The following is a 26,677-nucleotide window of genomic DNA, read 5'->3' on the forward strand; positions in this document are numbered from 1 at the left end:
AGAACACTACAACCCAATTTATTAACTGTCTTTCAAATGTGAAAAGTATCCCTGATTAGTTAATAAATTCGTCTCAAGGAATATGGCGTTTACATACTATTTTGCAGATACTTGGAGGAGGAAATGGAAATAGATTAAAATAACATATGCACTGTGATTTATCAAGATTGCGTCTGTTTTCACTTTCAACATTCAAAACATATTACACAACGAAATATTCAAGCTCAATAATACCTACTTGTGTTAAATTCCGCCAAGTCATAGATGGTTTGTCCTGACCGCGCGCTCAACAAACTCTCCACTGACGCTCTCGCCTTCATGCGCAAACAGTACACGTGTACCGTCGCCGAGCACACAGACGTAGGCTACCTGCAGTTGAAATTCGCATACTCGGCACGGCAGCCAATCAGAAGCCTGCTTCTCTCTTCCGGACTTTCGCAAGCGTTATAAAGTCGTGCAATTGCATGTCATTTTCCAAAATAGATGCACAGAACCTCAGCCCAGAAGAAAGATTCAAAAGAAGCTAACAACATATGTGACGCTACAAAACCTAAATTTACATTAAACCGTGACTGTAAAGTGTACGTGAGACTTATGAAAGGGGCTTAGTGGCTCGTAGGAAGCAATGCAAACGTTGCATTGTGCACCACAATGACTATCGACTACTGCAGCAAAATCTACAGCCATGCACATTTACCGTAAATTAAGCACGGTAGCATTTGTTGTAGGTACATTCTTGATTTTAAAAAAACTTTACTTCGTGACAATGTTTTTAATGTGATTTGTTGTTTCATTGTTGTTTAAGTTGTGAAAAATGGCGCAGGCAACTTTTCACTTACCTGCCCTGTTGTCTGCTAACTTTTTGTCATGAGTTTCAGACACTGTTTTTACTATACTTTGGGCAAGTTCGGCGGGCCGGATTAAAAAGCCTAATGGGCCGTATGTGGCCCGCGGGCCGTAGTTTGCCCATGTCTGTGCTAGACGCACAAACGCACACACTACGCTGCTGTGTTGCGACCACTGGTCTTGAAACGAACTGACAAGCTAGGTGGGAGTTCTGCTCAAGTACTGAAAACGTTTTGAACGAGATTTGTACAACTAATATGAAATTATGAATTAATATTTATTATAAATTTCACTGGTACCGTATGGTACCGCTAAGAAACAACTGTACTGAGAATAATGTGGTAATTCCATTGGCTATCAGAGCTGTCTTTTGCCTTTGTTTTGATTACAAACCACCTGCAACAATAAACTGACCACCAACCTTGAAACCTAGGGGTAGTACATTTTTGTGCTCAACCAGAATCAAAATCAAGCTATTGAAGTGTAACTTATCGTGATTTTGGTGTGAAATATATATGGAATGCTTCATGACATTGCAAGTTGTCGTTTCTAACATAAACAGCTCATTAAAATGTCTTCGTCATAAAAAGCGGGGAACAGAGATCTGCGGAAACATTTTGAAATATTAAACCTACGTGTGCAGCATCCAGTGTGCGCTGTGAAAGCATAGATTTATTTTTCTTACACTAAATCTGTCATTTTGCTGCATACTTTTATGGACTACTTTGCCTGTAAAACATTTTTTGGGGGGAAATGTGACAGTTCTCATCAGTTGACCCTCATTCATCTTATGCGAGTTGTAAAAAACAGTGCTGTTGGGAGAGCCACTTGTCCTTTCAGTTCATTAAATGCGCTTTTAGCCATGTGGAAATTAATCATTTTGTCCATCTGATGCTTGAAACATGCAAATATTTAGTTGGCAGCACCTCGATCGATCCCTGCCGTTTAATATTTAAACACAGCTGGATTAATTTTTACGTTTCCAATCATGAACTCATTCACTGCCAGACGTGCAAAAATGTGTCCACTCCAGTGCCGGGGTTTTTGTCATTGTCACTCGAATTCCAGGACCCACAGAATATTGAGCTTTAGGACTACATGAACATCCACTGCGTAAGAAACCTTAGACTATCTTCTTTCATGAGAAAAAGAGTTAATTTGTATTTTATTACATGGGTCTCGAAGAATTATATTATCATATTTTTGATCAATTACCACATCTATGTGTAAAATGCTCTAATTCCATGTCTATTCTTTATGATTCTCTATGAAAATTACATGTGAAATAAGAATAAATAAAGTTATAACTTACTTTTTATGAGCTGCCATCTTCACGCTGCAGCTACTCAGATGCTAGACCAGGGGTGGGCAAACTTTTTGACTCGCGGGCCGCATTGGGTTCTAAAATTTGACAGAGGGGCTGGGCGAGGAGCATTTGGAGGGAGTGTTTGGGCCGGAAATACTAAACCTAAAGCATTAAAGGACAACCGACGCCACCGGACAAGTTATGTCCATAATTTATAATATCACTTCAAATGACTTCGACTGAGCATATTTTACAAAGATTCCACAGCATATAGCTATAGTTTAAGTTTTAAGACTTGCGCTGAATATTCATGAAGTCTTGTTTTCGAGTTGATGACGATCCCCATGTGATGTCACGTTTGGACCGCCCCTGACCGAGAAAGCGACACACAATGCATTTTGGGTACTTTGTTTGGTCTGAAAACTTCGTGTTGATGGCGAAATTAGAAGGAAAACACATAAATAACGCCATACATACATATTGGTTTATATACTGTCGCGCTTTAATGGGAGCTGAAGCTGGAACAAAGCGCTAATATGGAAAAAAGGGAAATGCTGCCACCTTGTGGAAGGGAAAACATTGCCAGAGGCCATGGTCAGCGCTTTATCGGCCCCCAAACAAGAAAAAATAAAACCCAAACAAATGGCGCTCTACGTCATATTTTCAATGCCCGAATAATTTCGTGACTGGCAGTGAATGAGCTATTTCAGACCTTCTGTCCAATTGATTTGATCGCTTTCCCATACCTCATTCCCTCACCATTCCTTTTCTATCTCTCTCTATTCCTATCTCTCTGCAGTGCAATGCGTGTGTTGCTATCTAAACTACCCCGGCCTTGGATCGTGGATGAGAAGAAGGACGATGGTTACACGGCACTGCACCTGGCAGCCCTCAACAACCACGTAGAGGTGGCGGAGCTTTTAGTTCATCAGGTAACGATGAGTGAGCCACTAGGCCTCTTGCTCATTTTACATGCCTGCTGACAGACTCGGCAACTGCACTTTCAGCAGCCGGCCACTGTGTAGTAAGTCACATTTTTTCTTTTAATTAAATCAATTTGCGGGCCCTCCAGGGGTGCCATGTACCCCTCTCCACATGCAATTGTAGCTTCACCGCCTCCTTCCCCCCTTTATTCAAGACTTACAGGAATTTGCTTCAAAAGTCACCTGCCAAGGCAGCAACTGGGTGAATTAGGATAAGGTGTGCGGCTTGAATATAGCTGCAATGTACCCCACATGTGTTTTGAAAACTCACCCACGGCCGCCATAATTCTCCGCAACGGGCTGTTTCACAGCAATGCTTCAGCCTTCTGTTTAGCACTCATGCAGGGCGTACTGCAGATTCCCCCAGCCGGCCAGTCTTATTTCTTGCAGAATTAATTAGTAAACTGATCACAATCATGAGCACATCTTCTCAGCTGAGCAGTTGGCAATTTTGGGAGTAACAAGCACACATTGTGTTATTTCTTGATTTAGTTCAATTTATTTGTCTGTCTTGTGAAGGATAAGGTTAAAGAAACAGAAGGTTCTGTTATGGTACATTGAGCATGTTTTTTTTGCCTTTTTTCATCATTCAAAAACTTATTTTTTGTGCAATGTTTAGCGCGTCAACCACACATCGGTCGAATTCAAAATACTTCTGTTTACATTCAAAGCTATTCATAACCCTGCCCCTCCCTATCTGTCTGACCTGCTTCAAATCTCCGTTGCCTCTCGGTCCCTCAGATCCTCACCCTGCCTTCACCTCTATGTGCCCCCTGCCCGTCTCACCACGATGGGATGCAGAGCTTTCAGCCACTCTGCTCCCAAACTCTGGAATTCACTTCCACCCAACATCCGTAATATTGACTCCCTCCCTATTTTCAAGTCCCACCTCAAACCCCATCTGTTTAAAATTGCTTTCAATGTCTAGTTCAATCTGCTATTTTATTATTTATCATTTTAGCTATGGTTTTATTGTTGTGTGCTTTGTTTTTATTGTAAAGTGTCCTTGGGTGTTTTGAAAGGCTCTTGAAATGAAATGTATTATTATTATTATCACAGAGGTATGGGCTTGTATTACAGCTCCAGCCTCCCTGTGTAGAGTTTGTGTGTTCTCCCCAGCTACTTCTTCTAGCTCGTCTTGGCGCATCCCGAGGCGTTCCCAGGCCAGCTGGGAGACATATCCTCTCCAGGGTGTCCTGGGTCGTCCCCGAGGTCTCCTGCCAGTGGGGCATGCTCGGAACACCTCACCAGGAAGGCGTCCAGGGGGCATCCTAATCAGATGCCCGAGCCACCTCATCTGGCTGCTCTCGATGTGGAGGAGAAGCGGCTCGACTCTGAGCCCCTCCCGGATGACCGAGCTTCTCACCTTATCTCTCAGGGAGAGCCCGGACACCCTATGGAGAAAGCTCAGTTCGGCCGCTTGCATCCGGGATCTCGTTCTTTGGGACACAACCCATAGCTCATGACTATAGATGAGGGTTGGGATGTAGATCGACCGGTAAATTGAGAGCTTTGCTTTTTGGCTCAGCTCCTTCTTCACCACGACAGATCGGTACAAAGTCCGCATCACAGCAGACGCCGCACCGATCCACCTGTCGACCTCTCGCTCTCACACCCTCATTCGTGAACAAGACTCCCAGATACTTAAACTCCTCCACTTGAGGCAAAATCTCTTCCCCAACCCGGAGAGGGCACTCCACCCTTTTCCGACTAAAAACCATTGTCTCAGATTTGGAGGTGCTGATTCTCATCCCAGCCGCTACACATTCGGCTGCGAAACGCTCGAGAGAGAGTTGGAGAGCTCCACTTGAAGGCCCCAACAGTACCACATCATCTACAAAAAGCAGAGATGCTATACTGAGGCCACCAAAACGGAAACCTTCAACGCTTCGCCTGCGCCTAGAAATTCTGTCCATAAAGGTTATGAACAGAATCGGTGACAAAGGGCAGCCTTGGCGGAGCCCAACCCTCACTGGAAACGATTCAGACTTACGGCAATGCGAACCAGACTCTGACATCGGAACGAACGGCCAGTATCAGGCGCTCCTGTACCCCATACTCCCGAAGCACCCTCCACAGAACTCCACAAGGGACACGGTCAAACGCTTTCTCCAAGTCCACAAAGCACATGTAAACTGGTTGGGCGAATTCCCATGCACCCTCAAGGACCCTGCTAAGGGTGTAGAGCTGGTCCACTGTTCCACGGCCGGGACGAAAACCACACTGTTCCTCCTCAAGCTGAGGCTCGACTTTCCGACGGACGCACCCCGCTAGAACCCCTGAATAGACCTTTCCGGGAGGCTGCGGAGTGTGATCCCTCTGTAGTTGGAACACATCCTCCGGTCCCCCTTTTTAAAAAGGGGGACCACCACGCCGGTCTGCCAATCCAGAGGCACTCTCCCCGATGACTACGCAATGTTGCAGAGGCGTGTCAGCGAAGACAGCCCCACAACATCCAGAGCCTTTTGGAACTCCGGGCGGATCTCATCCACCCTCGGGGCCTTGCCACCGAGGAGGCCCGATAGGACTCCTTCTTCAGCTTTACGGCATCCCTTACGACTGGTGTCCACCAACGAGTACGGGGGTTGCCGCCACAACAGGCACCAACCACCTTATGGCCACAACTCCGATTTGCCGCCTCAGCAAGGGAGGTACGGAACATGGTCCATTCGGACTCAATGTCCCCCACCTCCCCCGGGACATGTGTAAAGTCCTGCCGGACTGGTAGTTGAAACTCCTTCTGACAGGGGATTGGTTTCCTCCCACATACCATAAACATACATGATAGGCTGACTGAATGCTCTCAATTGTCTCTAGGTGTGAGTGTGCATTGAATGTGAATGGTTATTGTTGGGGTAATTCACTATACGAACATCTTCAAACATCTCTTTCTTTCTTTCGTTTTGGACTTCCTGATACGTCATATCCTGCCTTCATTTACATGATGTCACATCCCATTACGTCACATCCTATTGCGTCACACCCTGTCCGTCATATAATGCTCTCCCAGTCCTCGCCTCTGTCTCTCTCCCTCTTCCTGCCTCCTCCTCGGCCAACACCGCGATGCCCCTGCTGTCTACAAGATTAAACTAATTTATTCTGTCCAACACCTGGCTTCCTGCTGATTTAACCATCCTCTGCCATCAACACCCTGAAAAGCTATGAATCAGGGAAGAACGATCACTTCCAAACCACTTAGTTATGGTTGTTCGTCTCTATGTGAACGGCCAGTTCAAGTCCCCCCCGCCTATTGCCCGAAGATGCTCCAGTATCTTGCACAACTATTGTCAGGATAAAGCGGATCAGAAATGGATGAAAATGTTTATAGTTACGCCCCCAAACATTACAGGGAAAATGCTTCAAGAGTCAAATGAAAGGTTTCACGCAAGGTGTCCCAAACATGTGCAATGGTAATAAAAGCTGAACTGTAGTCTGACTTCTCAGTATTCTTTCAAAGAAATATATCTTTGCATACATCTTCTGAAGCACATGTCCCCATTTTGGATGTAAGTGAGCTGGAGCAATAAGCTCTCCAGCTTATGAGTGAGAGGTGGGGTACACGCCTGGGCCACTCGCCAGCCAAAAGCAGGTTGCATACTCGGCTGTCACGATCAACTAGGTTTAGAATATCTAATCTGGTCAATTAATCAAATATTTTCCTGATTATAAACTGATTACTGATATTACTTTGTTGTTTTGTGATTAAGAAGAAATAAATGAAAAACTAAGCAATATCACATGAGAGGGATTGGATTGGATGTACCTTTATTTGTCTCGCAGTGGAGAAATTTACATTTCACAGCAGCAAAGTTCTGAAAGGAAAGAAGTACTCACCCCTCTTTTTGAAAATGAACCTGTTTCTGGTTCACAAACAGCAGATTTTCAAATGTGTTATTTTACTTCAAGCACAAAAGATATAATCAGTCTGCTTTCATAAAGACCACATTCATCTAAGTCAGTGGTTCTTAAAATGGCTACTCTAGGGGTTAGATGAGTCGGTCTCAGGGGTTCGGTGTATCCTCCGCTGCAGAGGTTCACCCCTCAGTCTAGTCTGCTGGGTTTTTTTTCCAAGATGGCGCCTGCGTAGGCAGCCGTCAGTGCTCTGATGAGCCTTGCTTTTTTGTTGTTTTTGTCTTGTTATTGTGTTTTCTTTTGTCACTTTATGTTGTGCGTCGTGTGGAACGGATACGGATTGTTTTTCAGCATTTTTGGCCACGACAATCATCAAGGAGGAGACTGTGCTGAGCGGTTGCGCCTTTCGGCAGCATGAATATGCCAGTACTGTTTTTGAATGGGAGGAATGTCGGAGCCATTTGACTGTCATCGCTGGACAGCTCTGGGGCCATTGTGCTTTTTTGCGGCTGTAATGGGCACCATCTTCAAAGCCCCGTATGTGGAACTGTTGCGGCTTGGAATTGAAGCGGATTTATGTGGGACAGGAGATGTGAGACAATGTCTTTTCGTCAATGGATGCTACAGCTTTGTGTTTGCTTTCAACATTTAGCTTGTAGTAGACGTGCAAATTCCACTATGAGGTCCCTGATCCACTGCTGAAATGGATGCTTTGATCCTTTCCTCTTTCGTCTTGAACTGCTTCATTTCATCACAAAGAGGGGACAGCGAGCCCTGAAGAATGAATGACTCTGTCTTTGTGTTGTCATATTACAGTAAAGTCTCGTTATATCGATATCGGTTGTATCGATAGTACTGCTTATTACAATACTATTTCTATGAACGCAAGAAGAAAATTTACATGCCGCAGGATCGGATATATCGATAGTCCGGTTATATCAATATTTTTTCCGACTCCCGAGAATATCGATATAACGAGACCTTACTGTATTTGTTTGTTTGTTTGTTTTTTTTCTCCAAAATGGCGGCGCGTAAACACGCAGCGGCTCCCCTCTCCCGGCAAATTGCCGTTTTCATGTTTATTATGTTTGTTAAAGTCATTATAAGTGCCTTGCATGCTGGGTCCGAGAGGACAGTAATTTCATCTGTGCTGTATGTCATGCATATTAGCATATTTGACAATAAAGCTGACTGACTTTTCGTGGGCACAGTCATTGAAAGAAGGGTTTGATGAATGAGCATCTGAAACCGGTGGGGTTTTGTGCCTCCAACAAGATTAAGAACCACTAATCTAAGTATATTTACTGTTGAGAAGATGAAAATCAAGATAATTTGGACAAACTTTGCTGCTGTCAAATGTAAATTTATCCACTGCGAGACTAATAAAGGCAATCTAAAAATAATCTAATCTAAAGCAAAACAACAGTTCCAAAGGACGACACATTTTTTTAAAGTACCGTATTTTCCAGTGTATAAGGCACACACAAAATATTTTTTTCAAAAGATGACCCTGCGCCTTATACGCAGGTACGCCTTATACTGTATGTGAAGTCAAGGACCACCCACAACCGGTTTTGCAACTACTGTCAACAGCCACCCCTGTTTCTGTTGATGAAATAATGTGTAACCCAAGCCTCTACTGTAGTGACTTACAATGTGGTGTGCCTTATATTTGGAATACTTGTATCTATTTATATATTATATTTGGAAAACCTTTTTCATTCATTGAAGGTGCGCCTTGTAGTCCGATGCACCTTATATATGGAAAATGTTTTAAAATACACCATTCATTGGGGTGCACCTTATACATTGAAAAATATGGTAGTGTAGCTGTACATTCATTTTATAAAGACTTTGACCCAATAGACAATTTATTCTTCCGTCACCTTGCCATTGTTTTATGAATCTAGGATTTCCTGCGCTAAATAAATGCATACATTCTTATTAGAGGACAACTGTGATGATATGAATTGGTATTTAGCACGTCCAGGCAAGGTCCAGACATTTCAATTGGGCTGAGACCTTCCCATGTACAGCCCCCTCAAACATTGTAAAGACCCATGTGATGTTAAGTGAAGATTCTAAACAGTCCATAACCTCGAGTGTCAGTATGAATGGCTCTGCGAGCCTATCTGCCTATGCGAGCTATCTGCTATCTGTGAGCTAATCTGCCTATGCGAGCAATGCAATTACTGTAAAATGCAATTAAATCATGTCATGTTACCAAGCAGATTGTACACTAATTAACATGTATCAAAGCATATTGGCAAATGACTAGTGTTAAAACATTTGCACCTTGGTTGGTTAGGATTTTGGCCGTGTCACTTTTCATAATTTAACATTGGGGTTTTTTTCATGGATATCTGTCTTTTTATGTATCTGTTTAATGCTCATGACAATGTATTCATCCATTGGTGTCTTTCCTTGTTATTTTTCTTGTATGATTCTCAGGGCAACGCCAGCTTGGACATTCAGAACGTTAACCAGCAGACGGCCTTACACCTAGCCGTAGAGCGTCAGCACACCCAGATTGTGAGAGTAAGACTGCCCACTCATTATTCTCCCTCCTTCCTCATCTGACAATAATGCTGTGCCAGGACATACCATATCTGTCTTTTTGCATTGAATTTACAACACTGCCACCTTGTGGATTCAATAAAAAAGGGGACCTTTTGAAGTACTGTGCAGTCCTCACAACAGTGAAACTCAGCATTGCCAGGAGCAATGTGTAAACCCTTTTAATGGCATTTACAATGTATCGCTGTTTCGTTTGTTCCTCGACACGCTTGCACGGCAGCTGCTGGTGCGAGCCGAGGCCAAGCTGGATGTGCAGGACAAGGACGGGGACACTCCACTCCACGAAGCACTGCGACACCACACGCTGTCCCAATTGCGGCAACTCCAGGATATGCAGGACGTCAGCAAAGTGGAGCCCTGGGAGCCCTCCAAGAACACGGTATAGTCTTACTTTTATTTAAATAATTTGACCTTTCTTTCAGTCGTTTTATACAAAACACACTTTTTATTATTTAATTTTTGATCATTTGCTTCATAAACAATAATAGCCAATAAAACCCCAGACTTACCACCAAAATGTAATCCTTTACAAGACTATCAACGATTTTCAATATTTAAAGGACATCGACGCCTCCTGACAAGTTGTGTCCATAATTTGTAAAGTCACTTCAAATGACTACTGAGCGTATTTTACAAAGATTCCACCGCATATAGCTATATTTTACGTTTTAATACTCGCACTGAATATTCAGGAAGTCTTGTTTTCGAGTTGATGACGATCCACTACGTGACGTCACATTTGGAATGCCCCTGACCGAGAAAGCGACACACAATGCATTTTGCGGTACTTTGTTTGGTCTGAAAACTTCGTGTTGATCCGTGTTGATGGTGAAATTAGAAGGAAAACACATAAATAACGTGACGGTGAATCGTTGTGTGTTGCACCAAGACTACTATTTGATATTCGCTGACACAAATTTCCAGCAGACAAATCAGCCCATTTCCAACGGAGCTTTGGCGCCACCTTGTGCATTTTCTGCGATGCTACATTGCTGTCATTGACTGCTCGAATTGATATGGGAGGACTTCTTTAATCGATTGCAAACATGTATGCTTTCCTCTTCAGAACTATTTGAATCATATTCATAACTGGATGAGTAACAAGAAAGCATCTTCTCCTAATCTGAACTCCGTGAGCCCATTGTTTTGTTTCTTGAGCAAGGCACGACGACTTGGCGTGACGTCACGAACTGGGTGCGGGACTTTCTGAAAATCCCCAGTTTCAAGCTGATTTGTGGCAGATTTTGGACACTTTAAGTCAGGGGTGCTCATTACGCCAATCGCGATCTATTGGTCGATCGCGGAGGTAGTACTGGTCGATCGCAGCGTGACAGTTAAAAAAACATTTGTCAGCCTATCAAACATCCCATCACTTGATTGACATACAGGGCAACCATTCAGATGACAACTGAATTTTTACCTTTAGGTCGCCATGCATGCGTAAACAACGGCGCTAAACGCAGCAAAATTTACAAGCTAGTCAGCGAATTACCTCAGATTTTAAGCCCTTGCTAAAACATAAGGTGATCAAAATGAGTGAGAAAGCGGGACCAAGTAAGGGGGCAACACATATTACTTTCATACGGAATGGGAAAATGTGGAGCGCCATTTTCGGACTGTTCATGGAAAATACGACATTGACTTCCCGCCGAAAAGCTAGCTGAGAAAGAGAACAGTGGACGAACTAAAATCCCAGTTGTCCGGACAGCAGTCATTTTTCACTCAACATACTTCAAAAGCAAAAGCCGCCACCGAAGCATCGTTCCGGGTGAGTCACGCCATCGTTAAAAACAATAAGTCCTTCCAAGACGGAGAGATGGTAAAAGATGCATTCGTTGTTTTAAAAATGGGTAATGGTCTCGTATGTAGTGTACAGCTCATTTTACTTTTTCTCTTCTGTTACACCTCACGCTCCTTCCCAGTACTGTACCTGCATTAGAGTCACTCTCACGTGGCGCTCCCTTTCTCAAGTTGAGAATTGAATTAGCTTCTTTGGCTCCATGCTGATGACTGCCACACTGACTGAAGGGGGGATGTTGAGATCATGACATTTTTGATGTAGCGAGGTGTGCCAGCAAAGCTTCTAAAAACATGTCTCAAAGTGGATATTTACTGGTGATCTGACAACACCCTGACATGGATCATCTAGGTTCTGTCTATAATGGCTCACGGGTCATTTTCTTGTCTGTCTCTCTGCAGTTAATCATGGGCTTAGGCACCCAGGGGGCGGAGAAGAAGAGTGCGGCATCCATCGCCTGTTTCCTGGCTGCCAACGGAGCCGACCTGAGCATTCGTAACAAAAAGGGCCAGTCCCCTCTGGACCTATGCCCTGATCCCAGCCTCTGCAAGGCGCTGGCCAAATGCCATAAAGAAAAGAGCAGGTAACTGACACAGAGCCTACTAGCGCACCACCCAACACTGTATATGTGGGTCTCACTCGCCAAGTCTTCGTGACTTTGGATTCAAGCAAATTGAAAAATGGTTGGTGTCGTCACATGAATCCCAGTAATTAATTTTAACTGCAATATTGAAGTGAATTAAAATCACCCCATTTTGGATCAACGTACAATGGAATGTGTAATATTAATATAGTTTAAAATGCTATCAATAACAGTGGCATCTTTTGAAATGAATGTTTTATAAACTCGGTTATAATTTTATAGGCTACAATGATGAAATAATGAATGTAACACATTCTGTTTGTGTCTATATGCGCTAAAATAATAGCGAATATATTGGCAACAAATACACAATGGGCTTTCATAAAACTTTTTATAACTGCAGTACATCTGGAGAGCAGCGGTCTCCAACCTTTTTTTGATCAACCAGCCTCCTGCAATGGATTCGTTACCTCAAACCCACGCATAAACGCATAGTTACACACGCATGCCCTAATGAGCACGAGCGAAAAGGGCCGCTAAAATGAATGAGGCATGGAATTGCAGCATGTTGACTATTGTAGTTCACATGTATGTTTAAAATTACAGTGATACTTCTTACGTACTTAATTGGTTCCCAGAAAGTGTGTGTAAGTTCGTCTGCCAAACATTTTGTTCACATAAGAAACCATTAAAAATGAGAATAATCCGGTTCCAGGTCCCCATAAAGCATAATGTTCTACTAAATAAGCCTTCAAACTACACCAATTATACCTCATTTTATGTACAATAAATAAGCTATAGTATTGTAATTAAAGAAATAAACTGTACTGTATAATAAAGTCGTATTATTTACCTTTGTGATGGTCGTTGATGTAGTTGCCTCTTGATGATATCCGAGTGAAGTTGCCGTCCTTTCTCGGCAATAATAACCTCACTCACACCGTCCCCTGCTAGCTGATTTTCGTTAATCCGTATCAAAAGAAGTTTTTCAAACTCTTCTATTGCCTGAGACCGTTGCTTAGACTACACAGAAACACCCTTAGCCATACGTAGCAATGGTTGACTTAGCATACTGGTACTGGGACGCTAAGTCACACAAACGCACACCACGTACGTGTTTTTCGATGAGCTCCTCCTTATGCCTCGACCGTAATTTTCTTTTGTCTCCTCTTTGGCTTAACACTAGCCTGTGGTGCGGTCTTTTTCGGTCCCATCAGAGCAAAAGTACTCCACTCGACACAAACCACGTCTGCACTCAAAGGGGGTTCTGGAAAACTAGTCGGCAGCCACCGTGGCGCTGTTCGACCGTGTGGTTTGATGTTCATCCGCCGAAAACTACTCCGCCAGCCACCGTGGCGCTGTGTGGTTTGGTTCGTCCGCCAAAAACTAGTTTTTATGCCAAGATTATATTCTTGCGAATTTAATGTTTGTAGGGCAAAAAGTTTGTGAGCTAAAGCGTTTCCTCCCACATTCCTTAAACATGCATGGCATGCTAGTTGAACAATCGAAATCGTCCCTTGGTATGACTGTGACCACGGATGGTTGTTCGTCTCTGTGTGCCCTTCAATTGTCTGGCAACCAGTTCAGGATGTCCCCCGCCTACAGCTCGAAGTCAGTTGGGATAGGCTCCAGCACCCCTCGCGAAACCTTGTGATAAACAGATCTGAAAATGAATGATTGAATAAATGCTTTAAACCGCAGGTGTCAAAGTCAAGGCCCAGGGGCCAAATCTGGCCCGCCACATTATTCGGCCCGCGAAAGCAAATCGAACGTGTAAAGTCTGAACCTAAACTTCAATTTTTCATATGTACATAAACCACAATAACAGTTATTATTCTTGACTTCTGATTTGCAAACTAGTCATTCATCAATTAGTTGTGCGCTCTTTTTGTAATATGTGGGGGTGCAAAATTCTTATGGCTTCCCCAAATTCATAATGAGGAAACCGGAACTAACATGTGGTATGTGGCAAAAAAAAGAGTTTGACCCCCTTGCTTTAAATTGTTCCTTCGGTCAACCCTTGATTGTCAGAAAACATTGTTTGTCAAAAGTCTGTTCTCATCTTTTAACAACTAATTAGTAGTGGTAATTGACTTATGATTAAATTAATGAATGGAAAAGTAAACAACTATACTGTCTTTTAATTGTTGGATGTCATGTGTGGTCTCTTAATCATACCTCTTCCCATTGCACGATTTTATAGCGGCCAAGTGGGTACTCGCAGCCCGTCTCTGAATAGCAACATGGAGTCCTTGGAGGAGTGCATGGTGTGCTCGGACATGAAGAGAGACACTCTCTTCGGGCCTTGCGGACACATTGCCACTTGCTCCCTCTGTTCACCGCGTGTCAAGAAGTGTCTTATCTGCAAAGATCAAGTCCAATCACGCACCAAGGTATCTCAAACATAAACACAACTCAATATTTTATTGATCTCTTTTTCACTTTCATTCCACACAGTGTCTGTCACTTTACTCATGCCCATCTCATGTAGATCGATCACATATCAGGAACGACCATCTTCTTCTTCTTTTCCTTTCGGCTTTTCCCTCAGGGGTCGCCACAGCGAATCAATATCCTCCATCTATCCCGGTTTTGTGCATCCTCTTCTCTCACACTAGCTACCTTCATGTCCTCTTCGACAACATCCATAAACCTCTTAGGTCTTCCTCTCGGTCTCCTGCCTGGCAGTTCAAGACTCAGCATCCTTCTCCCGATATAGTCAGTCTCTCTCCTCTGGACATGTCCAAACCATCTCAGTCTGGCCTCTCTGACTTTCTCTCCAAAGCCTCTAATATGAGTTGTCCCTCTAATGTACTCATTCCTGATCCTATCCAACCTGGTCACTCCCAAAGAAAACCTCAACATCTTCAGCTCTGCTACCTCCAGCTCTGCTTCCTTTCTTTTCTTCAGTGGCACCGTCTCCAGTCCAAACAATATGGCTGGTCTCACCACGGTTTTATACACTTTTCCTTTCATCCTAGCTGAAACCCTTCTATCACACATCACACCTGACATTTTTCTCCAGCCGCTCCAGCCTGCCTGGACACCCTTCTTCACCTCTTTTCCACACTATCCATTGCTCTGGACAGTTGACCCCAAGTACTTAAAATCCTCCACCTTTTTATCTCTTCTCTCTGTAGCATCACTCTTGCACTTGGATCCCTTTCATTCACACGCATATATTCCGTCTTGCTGCGACTGATCTTCATTCCTCTCCTTTCCAGGGCATATCTCCACATCTCTAGTTTCTCCGCCACCTGTTCCCAGTTCTCGCTACAGATCACAATGTCATCTGCAAACATCATGGTCCAAGGAGATTCTTGCCTAACATCGTCTGTCAGCCTGTCCATCACCATAGCAAACAAGAAAGGGCTCAGAGCTGACCCCTGGTGGAGTCCCACCTCCACCTTGAATTCCTCAGTCATACTGACAGCACACCTCACAACTGTCTTACAGTCATGATACATGTCTTGCACCGCTCTGACATACTTTTCCGTCACTCCAGACTTCCTCATGCAATGCCACAGCTCTTCTCTGGGCACCCTGTCATACGCTTTCTCCCGATCTACAGAGACACAATGCAATTCCTTCTGACCTTCTCTGTACTTCTCTATCAGCATTCTTAAAGCAAACACTGCATCTGTCGTACTCTTTTTTTGGCATGAAGCCATACTGCTGCTCACAAATGTTCACTTCTGCTCTTAGTCTAGCTTCAACTACTCTTTCCCAGAGTTTCATTGTATGGCTCATCAACTTTATTCCTCTGTAATTAGTACAACTCTGCACATCTCCTTTGTTCTTAAAAATGGGCACGAGTACACTTCGTCTCCATTCTTCAGGCATCTGTTCACCATCTAAGATCTTGTTGAATAACCCAGTCAGGAACACCACCGCCACCTCTCCAAGACACTTCCATACCTCGATTGGTAAATCATCAGGCCCAAGTGCCTTTCCCCTCTTCATCCTCTTCAGCGCCCTCCTCACTTCATCCTTGCTAATGCTTGCTACGTCTTGGTCCACAACAGTATATCAGGAACGACCATACATCGTCCAATAAGCACATTTGAACTCTCCCTTTCTGAAAGCATATTAAACTTTAGTGGAACACCTATGAGCCCCAAATAAACAGCAGATAATGGACACAAGATATATAGGTAATATTGTGTAATATCTACATCTTGCCTGTTTGTGGGCAGACGGTGCTCATTCCAACAGGAGCTATTACAGTAAAGTCTCGTTATATCGATATCGGATATATCGATAGTCCCGGTTATATCGATACTATTTCTATGCACGCACGGAGAAAATTACATGCAAACAGGGTCGGATATATCGATAGTCCCGGTTATATCGATATTTTTTCGGAATCCCTTGAATATCGATATAACGAGACTTTACTGTACTTGAGGACACACAATAAAAACAGCCTCATACCCGGTTGATGGGCAAAATAAGAGGCAAATACTTGAGTAGATACATTTATTTGGCAACCAATGGAAGCACAGTGTCTCCAATAGATCCATGGTAGATGTCTTTATATGAGGAAATAGTGGTGAGCATGTCGACACAGTGCAGAGGTCTTTGGTTCAATCCCCACTCTGCCCTCTCTGTGTGGATTGCATGTTCTCTCCCCAAGCCTGCGCGGGCCTTCTCCAGGTCCTCCTGTTTCTGCCCACTTTCCAAAAACCTACATGGTAGGCTGAATAAACATTCCAAATTGACCCCGCGTGTGAGTGTCAATGGTATGCCCTGTGATTGGCTGGCTGCCAATTCAGGGTGTCCCCCACAGAGTGCTTGAGGACAGTTAGGATAAGCTCCGTCACCTCCCACGAACCTGGTGAGCAATAAGCAGAAGATGAATGAAGGAATGAATTGATTAACGCTTTGTGATATCGCATAATCACATCGAAATATGATTTCACAGGCCTAAGGATTTCAGAAATTAACAGAAAAAAATTTGGTTCCATCCAGATATCTACATACTGTACATACGTGCATACATTAATTATACATATACTATATGGAAATTCAGCAATGCAAAACATAAGATCAGAAAACTTCGAAAATTCCCAAATTACAGCAGCAACTGTGAGACTAATAAAGGCATATCCAATCCAATCCAAAATGATGAAATGTAGATGACAAAAGGTAAAAATAAATATAAATGTAAAATATAAATACAAGCATATCAAAAATGGGTGCGTGAGGGTGAGTCCGGGTTTTCAGGGCCATCTACTAAACAAAATGTCAGCAGCCGTTTAGTTTCTTGATAGTTTTTGTTTTTTTTTGAACGTGAGTTTAAAACACGGCAGCAAAATACGTGTAACAACATAAGCAATGAAATGCTAAAATATTTGCTTCACACACCTTTTTTCTGGAGCCTATCCCATCCATCTTTGGGCACTCGACAGGGAACACCCTGAATTGGTTGCCAGCCAATCGCAGGGCACACAAAGACAAACAACCATTCGCTCTCACACTGACACTTTGGGAAATTTTGAGTGTACAATCAGTCTGCCATGCATGACTTTGTAATGTGGGAGGAAACCCAGAGAACACCCACCCTGGCCCGAGGAGAACATACCTCCACTCAGGGAGGCTGGAGCAGGATTTGAACTCACAACCTCTACAAGTCGGAGTGCTGACCACTTGACTACCGGGCCGTTACACAAAATTTGCACTACAGTGATCCTCAGTTTATGAACCCCTTGGCTTACGAACCTTTCAGTTTACGAACGTTAAATTTATAAAAAAAAAAATACCTTGGCATACAAACTTTTTTTCGAGATACACACGGAGCGCCACAATGAGTGAACGAGCCCATTCTCCTAACAAAATGACAGCTGACTGTTTTTGTCCTCAATTCCCCGGCCCCAGTCTTCGGTTAAAGCCACGTGATTGTTCAAGAATGCAGCAGTGAGTGGGTGGAGGTAATAGAGAGAGTGAGGCCGCTCTCCAAAAAAGAATATGGCAGCCGACTTTTTTTGTCCTCTATGCCCCGCCCCCAGTCGTCGCTTAAAGCCACATGATTGGTCAAGAATGCAGCACTGAGGGTGTGGGGGTTACGGGCAGCGAGCGACAGAAAGTGACAGATTATTTCTTTAATTATAATACCACAGCACATTTATTATCCATAAAAAAGGTATATTTTGTGTAGTTTTGAGGCTTAGAAAATTAAAAAGTAGAAAAGTATGTTTTATGGGGATGTGGGAACGGATTATTCTCATTTTAATGGTTTCCTATGGCAAATTAATTTTTGGGATACACACTTTTCGCCTTACACACTTTGTCTGGGGACCAATTAAATTCGTAAGCCAAGGTATCACTGTATGTATTCCAAAATTAGATGAGTAACAGTGGTGTTTCTGTCCAGTCATTCGCTCTCTTACCTCCCCAGCTAATGTCATGCAAAGAACGATCGAAACCACATACGGGATGCTTCGAAGTCCTCGATGCTCATAGTTAGCGCGATGCAAGTCGCATGATCTCGATTTTGCAGTTCAGTTAGTGCAAGGTTTTTAACACAAAAACAGGTACAGACGCTCCCCACCTTACGAACAAGATACGTTCCAAGTGGTCATTTGAAAGGTGAATTTGGCCGTAAATTGCTTCAGTGCTATATTTTGTATGGAATGTATGTTTAAGTCAAATACTGAATGGGAAGGATAAAACACAGGCGCTCTAACAGTGGGAAAATAAATTCACACCTACTGTACTACGACGACATATCCTTCGGCAGTAAGCCATTACTGAAGCTGCTGCCAGCAGCCGTTACTCATGCATCACATCCTCCTTAGAGCGTCAAATGGTAAAAGGGATTTCCTCCCCGCCCAGATACTCTCCGCAGCCAAACGTAAGCGAGCTTGGCGGATCGGGGCCTGTTGGCAACACTGCAGCACTGATTGGTTATCCTTGGTGTCCGTCGCATCCAGCCTTTGAAACTTCAAATTCATCTGTGTTCGTCCTTGTGCATGCCGGATAAAGGAGTGCAATACAAAATCAAACTTGCATATGGCTTCCATAATATCGTAGTTGAAAATTTTATGCATTGGTTTTTATTCTGGGTGAGGGAATTTATATTTGAGAGAAGTCCATACATAGGTGGCAAATACTTAGTGTCCAGAGACATAAGCCCTGCATCGTATTATATACAACTACATTTTGTTTTCGTATTGGGAGGGGGATATTGGAAACATCTATGTAAATACAGGCATTTATTTGTGTTGCTTACAGATTGAAGAGTGCGTGGTATGCTCCGACAAAAAGGCGGCTGTGTTGTTCCAGCCCTGTGGCCACATGTGCGCTTGTGAGAGTAAGTTGGGAATAAAATCTTGACGACACAAACGAAATGAAATGGGACGTTGACCATTTTGCTCTTTGTCCGTCCAGACTGTGCCAGCCTCATGAAGAAGTGCGTACAGTGTCGGGCTGTTGTGGAGCGCCGCACCCCTTTTGTGCTTTGTTGTGGGGGGAAAGGTATGGAGGATGATGATGATGCCGCAGATGATGATGATGTGGATGATGATGATGATGATGATGATGACATTAGTGAGTGAATCGTCCACACGTTCCTTTTAATTCCTTGAACGTTTCTGTCTTCTTTTTTTCCCTTCCTTCTGCTGCCACCTCATTTTACGCATGTCCTCTCTTATGTTTGCATTGTTTATGTTGTGTCTATTTCCATGAATTTTAAATAATCAACCTTCATGATTTGCTTTGTGTGTTAAAGTACTTTTAATGAATGTTCTTTGACCTCATGAAGAATTAGCATTCTATAGCAAGAGGTCAGTATTTTCCGTAATACAAGCTCAGATGAAATATGTTTATATGTAAAGCCTCACTGACATTGAGTCTGAGTTCTAGTATAACCAAAGGTGGATACGAACATGATACGTTCCAAGTGGTCATTCGAAATATATTTCCCAGGTTGCATTCTCATCTTGTATGTGAGCTACAAATCATTTTAATAGTTTATTGTTCACATATCTGGTTCTGTTGTGTATCTCACCCATTCAATTTTGTGTTGTGTGAAAAGGGAAACAATTACAAGCTCACTGATTGTTTTGTGGTGGTTTCATTATGTCTCATGAGAGTGGTGGGGGGTGGCTCGGGGGTTAGCCGGCTTACACCCAAATAAATTAGATTCCCCTTTCTCAACACTAGCTCTTAACTCATTCGCTGCTATTCCCAAATTTATTCGAGAATGAAAACGGAGACGACGTGGAGCACCTTTCCCAAATGTTTGTGGGGGTGCCGATAAAGTGCTGATCTGGCAATGTTTTTCCATTCCACGAGGGGGCAGAATTACCTTTTTGTCCATGCTTTGTTACAGCTTCAGCTGTTGTTAAAGTGTGATATAATAAATGAAAGTATGTATTGTATTTTGTACAGCCACCCCCATTGAAAGCTAAGATAACTCCAGATAATATAACTTGGGAATTAACTATTTTTTTTTTATGAAAGAAGAGAGTCTAAGATTTCTAACGTTCTATTGAATGTTTATGGAGTCCTAAAACTCAATATTCTGTGAGTACTGCTATTTGAGTGGAAATGACAAAAACCCTGGCACTGAAGTGGACACGTTTTTTTTCACATCGTCTGGCAGTAAATGAGTTAATCAGGTGCATTAGCTATTAGCAAATTAATTATCTTACTACTTACTTTTAAAAATATTTGTTTCCCCCTCCTATTTCCTGCTAGCTTCTTCTTCAAAACGCTCTTTGAACCTCACTTCAGGGGCTTGTAGTGGGTAGTTCTGCTGGTCCTTTAGGCCAGCTTCTAGTGATAGCTGCTGTAACAATGTGACTGGTTATTCCCAGCAGGGAGCTCTAACTCTATGGCAGGGGGATCCCAGGATCTTCTCCAGCCCAACAATCTGGCTCTAAGTTGGTGTAAGTATGCCTCCGTGGCCCCCTCTCCTATATCAATACTGCTGCCTTGGCCCCCTTATGCTCCTCCCCCCCCCTCCCCACTTTTTTTCTTTTTAGCAACACACACACACACACACACACACACACACACACACACACACACACACACACACACACACACACACACACACACACACACACACACACACACACATTGCAGTTACACACACCTTCAACGCTTGTGCAATCAAATCAAGCATTTGTGCAATCAAATACTGAATATAATCAAAATAATCCAAGACAAGACCTGTGTGAAAATTTTCTATACATTCCATATTGTAGCTGCAGTTATTATAGGAAAATAGTGTCTTGCATGATGTATGGCACCATTATATTTATTTATTGTGTTTTTTGGGGGTCAGTAGACGGTGCTTATTTGAGGTGACCCCATTTTGAGTGTACAGTATTTGGCATATGTACCGTATTTTCCAGTGTATAAGGCTCACCCCCCCCCAATGAATGGATGAATGGTGTGTTTCCAAACTTTTTCCATATACAAGGTGCAGTGGACTACAAGTCGCACCTTCAATGAATGAAAAAAGTTTTCCAAATATAATATATAAAAGGCAGACCACATTATAAGGCACTACAGTAGAGACTGGGGTTACACACTACTTCTATGGTGGTGGCTGACAGAAGTTGAGAGACCTGTTGTGGCTCAATACTGTATTACTTCACAAATATGGCAGACCTGCATGTAGGGCGTAGGCTAATCTTTTGAAGAAAATCAAGGCTTTTGGCTGCACCTTATACACCGAAAAATACGGTATTCAAAAGGTAAAACAATATGAAAATGTCAGATCATGATGATTGATATACCACAATTTTCGCACACACACACACACACACACACACACAAACATATGCTGTACGAAAATAATTATACACAGCTTTAGTATGAACTCAAAAAGCAAAACAAAATCCAGTTGTACAACAGATAGGCTAGTTTTTGAAGTCTGCGCTTCAGGGCTAATTCCATGTTTCCCTCCACTCAAGGGTGTGGACAGAGTCTGTTTGGGTTTTACCTATTGGTATTATTGTCATTGTTTCTCTGCATTGTGCAGCCACACATGCAATGGGGCAGCAGGTAAACAACGGGCACCATTAGAACTTGCACTCTGGACACAGAGGTAGTGAACTCCATGGGGGACCTAATAACATTGGATAAAGCCAAAGAATTTCTTGACAGTCACTTTTGGGTTGCCAACAGAGGCATAAATAAATAAGATATGAACAATAATGAAAATATGCAACATTGTTTCTAACCGTTAAAACCTTTATTACATTTCATTGGTTTATCGTTTCATCACTGATGTACCCTACACCACTCCAAACTATGACCAATGTAAGTTACTTGAGTTGTTTAATGAATAACAAAAGCACTTATTGCTGATACCCTCATGGAGGGGCCTCATATGTTGGATCTCATGACCTTACCAGTGAGGCTAAATATCAAACTCTTGATTATTTCCGCATTGAGAGCCCAGATGAGCCATTATGGCAGCGTTCCACTCAAGTTTTTAAAGTTGCTGCAGCCTTCAACACGCCAAATGTATTTTCCCATGCTAAATGATATCTCTTAAACAACAAGACAAGACTAAAGGGCTGCTGTGGCAAATATGCTCCTTAAGCTTGTAATACTGACAGCGCAAGTCATAGTTGAAGGACAGACAGACTCAAATGTTTCCTCAAACATATGTGTGTCGTTTGGATGTGTCCAAACAGCTAGCGGCAACATCCCCGGCCTGCAGCGGGACAAGGACAACACCAACGTCAACGCTGATGTTCAAAAGCTCCAGCAGCAGCTGCAGGACATCAAGGAGCAGGTGAGCAAGTGTTCAGACAAGAAATTGTGGCCAAAATTGCCACTATTATTGGTGTTATTGTCTGCAACCTTTGGCTGGTGCTCTCAGGGGTTGCCACATCATGTCACTCACATGTTTTTTCTGGTGTAGTTAGAACAGAGTTGAATGATTTTCCTCTTCCTGACTCAGCAACCCACCCTCCCTTTGGCTTCTAAATTCAAAAATTGCAATGTGTCCACAATGTGCCTCATGTACTTTGATAAACATTGAACACATAACCTTACAAAATCACTACAGTGACAGTGACACATTCATTTGTGCTGGTACAACAATTTAATGTATTAAATCAGGGGTGCTCATTACGTCGATCGCGATCTACCGGTCGATCGCGGAGGTAGTACTGGTCGATCGCAGCGTGACAGTAAAAAACATTTGTCAGCCTATCAAACGTCCCGTCACTTGATTGACATACAGGGCAACCATTCAGATGACAACTGAATTTTTACCTGTAGGTCGCCGTGCATGCATAAACAACGGCGCTAAACGCAGCTAAATTTACAAGCTAGTCAGCGAATTACCTCAGATTTTAAGCCCTTGCTATAGCATATGGTGATCGAAATGAGTGAGAAACCTGGACCAAGTAAGGGGGCAAAACATATTACTTTCATACGGAATGGGAAAATGTGGAGCGGCATTTTCGGGCTGTTCATGGAAAATACGACATTGACTTCCCGCCGAAAAGCCAGCTGAGAAAGAGAACGGTGGACGAACTAAAATCCCAGTTGTCATTTTTCACTCAACATACTTCAAAAGCGAAAGCCGCCACCGAAGCATCGTTCCGGGTGAGTCACGCCATCGTTAAAAACAGTAAGTCCTTCCAAGATGGAGAGATGGTAAAAGAAGCATTCGTTGAAGCAGCTGACTCCTTGTTCAGAGACTTTAAAAATAAGGCAGAGATATTATCTTCAATCAAAGCTCTGCAGCTGTCAAGACATATGGTGCTGTGAAGCCATGGCTGAGGATTTAACCCAGCAAATGTGGAAAGACATCGAAGATTGTGAGTGTTCTCACTGCTGAAGTCCAGGGCTCGTGGGCAGTTCTGTAACTTACTCACACAGGAAAAGTACCCCAACATGAGGAAATGTGCTACCTCCTTGACTGCATTATTCGGCTCCACTTATTTATGTGGGTCAGCGTTTTCCTACATGAAGATCATTAAGTCCAAATACCGTTCCACCATGAATGATGAACATTTGGAAATGTGCTTGTGGCTGGCTGTCAGCAGCTACTTTACGGACTATGCATCCCGGGCTGATTCAATTCAGTGCAAGTCATCAAAGTAAACTCAGGTAATTACAAAAAAATGTAAATAGTTATTTATTATGTTATGTATATGTAGTTATTATGTGTGTTGAGCAATATTGGCTTATTCAGTTATGCAAGGTACATCAACATACATTGTACATACAAAGAATCCTTAAAACATTTGAAAATAATTATGGTTTGCATTTTTGTCATGGGTAGATCATTTTGACTTGGTTGTTTTTATAAGTAGCTCGTATGCTGAAAAAGTATGAGCACCCCTGTATTAAATGGTATCTGAAGAAGTCTTGTAATTTAACTCTAAACAAAAAACATTTTGGGATTTTGATTCAGGGCAACACAAGAACAACGTTCAATCAAAAATGTTGATTGGCTATCACTGACGTCAACAAAGTGCACTTATGAGAAGATAATTTTAAGTTGACATCATTGATGAGTCTAACCGCTAAAATCCACAATTAGTCTACAATTTTTGCCCACTCAAGCTTTTCATCCAGGTGTTTGCCGTTCCTGCATGAGGTTGTACTGAACGTTGCGACACATCAAGAATAATTGCACTTCAGATATAATTTTCCCTCGGATAAATACATGACTTGTTGCAGTTTTCTCCATGAATCCATTTCCTTTTTCTACATTCAATATGAATCAGAAAAGGAGATATTTTACCCACAAATGAGCATTTTATGCACACGTTCTTTTCATAGCCACAAATCAGTATTTTGTGGCTGTAACTGAGCCACATATTTGCCTCTTGCGTGCATGTTGTATCGACCAGTGGCGGGCCGTGCATGTCATTACTAGGGCTTTAGTAGTGCTATGTCTGAATCACTCCACAGCTGTGTGTAGAGTGATTCCGGGACGAGCGGACGCTGGCGCGCTTTGGCTGCCGCTGCTTTCCCGCGAAATGTTTTTACCTTCTTTTAGCCTTTTTAACCTCTTTTTAGCTTTTTTTATGGTTCACGAACCTCTGGAAATACCAGACAGTCACCTACGAACGTTGGCTATCGATCCATCTCTTGATTCCGGTCGCTTATCCGGATCACAGACGAATCTCCACCCACCTGTTCCCGCTGTCGAGGGCTAACCTGGCCGCTGCCTCTCTCTCTGTGTCGCTGGTGAATATCATGTCGCTTCTCCATCGACCTATTGGACGGCTACAGTACTCGGCGGCGGAGCTGCTGAAGTTCCGCTCCCGATGGACGAGCGTGCCACCGGCGATTCTCCGGTTCCCGGAAATCGCTCGTCGCCCTTCCCGGAGGTATATCCACCGCAGATCACGTCGCGGCTTTCACCTCGATGGCTCCAAGGATATCACCTCCCTGTGGTCATCCGTCCGCCAGCCGCGCAGAAGGAGCAGCCGCTCGGTCGATCACCGTATGTTAGCCGGCCTGGCTAGGTCGGCTAATGCGCCTCGTAGTGGGGACGCCACCAGCGTCAACTTCGGCCTCCTCAACGTCCGCTCGCTTATGGGAAAGGGGTGTCTTATCCAAGACATTCTAATTGACCGTAAGCTTGACTTTTTTGTATTAATGAGACTTGGCAAATGGCGGGAGACTTCTCCGAGCTCAATGGCGCGACTCCGCCAGGCTTTGTTTACATTTCTAAGCCCCGCCTCTCAGGCCGCGGAGGTGGTCTCGCGATAATTTACCGCAAGAACTGGAAAATCCTTCGAGTTTCACTCCAGGAAACCCTATCTTTTGAATGCCTTGCTTGTAAAATTTCTGGACCCTCGCCCACCATAATAGCCACTGTATACCGTGCACCAAAACCACATTGTGACTTTCTAAAAGAATTCTCTGATGTCCTCACACACCTCTCCACCCTGTCACCAAATGTAATTATTCTCGGGGACTTCAACATCTACATGGACAATTCCACTCTTCCCCTCACTAAAGACTTCACCTCCTCACTCGACAGCTTTGGTCTGCATCAATTCTCGGACTTTCCCACCCACATAAAAGGCCACACCCTGGACCTCATTTGCATGTCTGGCCTTATCCCAAAGAATTGCACAGCTAATGAACTTCCTATAACAGACCATTTCCTGGTTTCATTCAATGTTTCCATCACCCTCTCTCTCCCCAAACCCCCCCCGTGTCATCACATATCGCAACATCAAGGACATCAACGTTGCCACCCTCGCTGAGATGATCGCCACCCTGACTCCGCACTGCAACTCATCCCCTGATGAACTTGTTTTCCGGTACAACGCGGACCTCACGAACACCCTCAACGCCCTTGCTCCTGTAAAGTCCCGGTCTGTCCAATTTACCCGGTCTGCACCCTGGTTCACCGCCCATCTCCGCTCCATCAAGACAAAAACTCGCCAACTTGAAAGACTTTACAGGAAGTCCGGGCTCACTACTCACAAGGACATGTACGCAACTCACCTTACCCATTACAAGGACTCTATCTCACATTCAAAATCACAATATTACTCTGGACTCATTGACTCTAATCCTGGAAACTCACGGGTCCTCTTTTCCCTCTATCACAAATTCACACAACCTCCTATCTCTCTCCCCTCACACTTCTATTCCTCTGAGACATGCAACACTCTGCTTATGTTTTTTTAGTGAAAAGATCAACAAAATCCATCAGCACCTCGGGTTCTCTGTTTGCCCCCTCCTCTCCCAGCCTTTCTACTCCTTCCCAACTACTGTCTGCCTTTGAA

General features: G+C 43.4%; 1 protein-coding gene across 3 annotated transcripts in view; it reads left to right on the forward strand.

Annotated features, from left to right (window-relative positions):
* The window catches only part of mib1 (MIB E3 ubiquitin protein ligase 1), a 95,561-nt gene that overhangs the window by 63,204 nt on the left and 5,680 nt on the right, over positions 1 to 26,677 (forward strand). The window contains exons 13-21 of one of the 3 annotated variants that reach the window (XM_089009163.1): positions 2,952 to 3,084; positions 9,439 to 9,525; positions 9,785 to 9,943; positions 11,764 to 11,945; positions 14,149 to 14,338; positions 19,179 to 19,257; positions 19,335 to 19,493; positions 20,765 to 20,836; positions 22,601 to 22,701. In XM_089009163.1, coding sequence (XP_088865289.1) covers positions 2,952 to 3,084; positions 9,439 to 9,525; positions 9,785 to 9,943; positions 11,764 to 11,945; positions 14,149 to 14,338; positions 19,179 to 19,257; positions 19,335 to 19,493; positions 20,765 to 20,836; positions 22,601 to 22,701 — 1,162 coding nt within the window. The remainder of the gene's footprint in view (positions 1 to 2,951; positions 3,085 to 9,438; positions 9,526 to 9,784; positions 9,944 to 11,763; positions 11,946 to 14,148; positions 14,339 to 19,178; positions 19,258 to 19,334; positions 19,494 to 20,764; positions 20,837 to 22,600; positions 22,702 to 26,677) is intronic. The other 2 variants (XM_089009164.1, XM_089009165.1) reach the window with 2 other exon arrangements.

The sequence above is a fragment of the Hippocampus bargibanti genome, linkage group LG11 (assembly GCF_051943395.1).
Source record: "Hippocampus bargibanti isolate YZ-2025 linkage group LG11, ASM5194339v1, whole genome shotgun sequence".
Taxonomy (NCBI): domain Eukaryota; kingdom Metazoa; phylum Chordata; class Actinopteri; order Syngnathiformes; family Syngnathidae; genus Hippocampus; species Hippocampus bargibanti.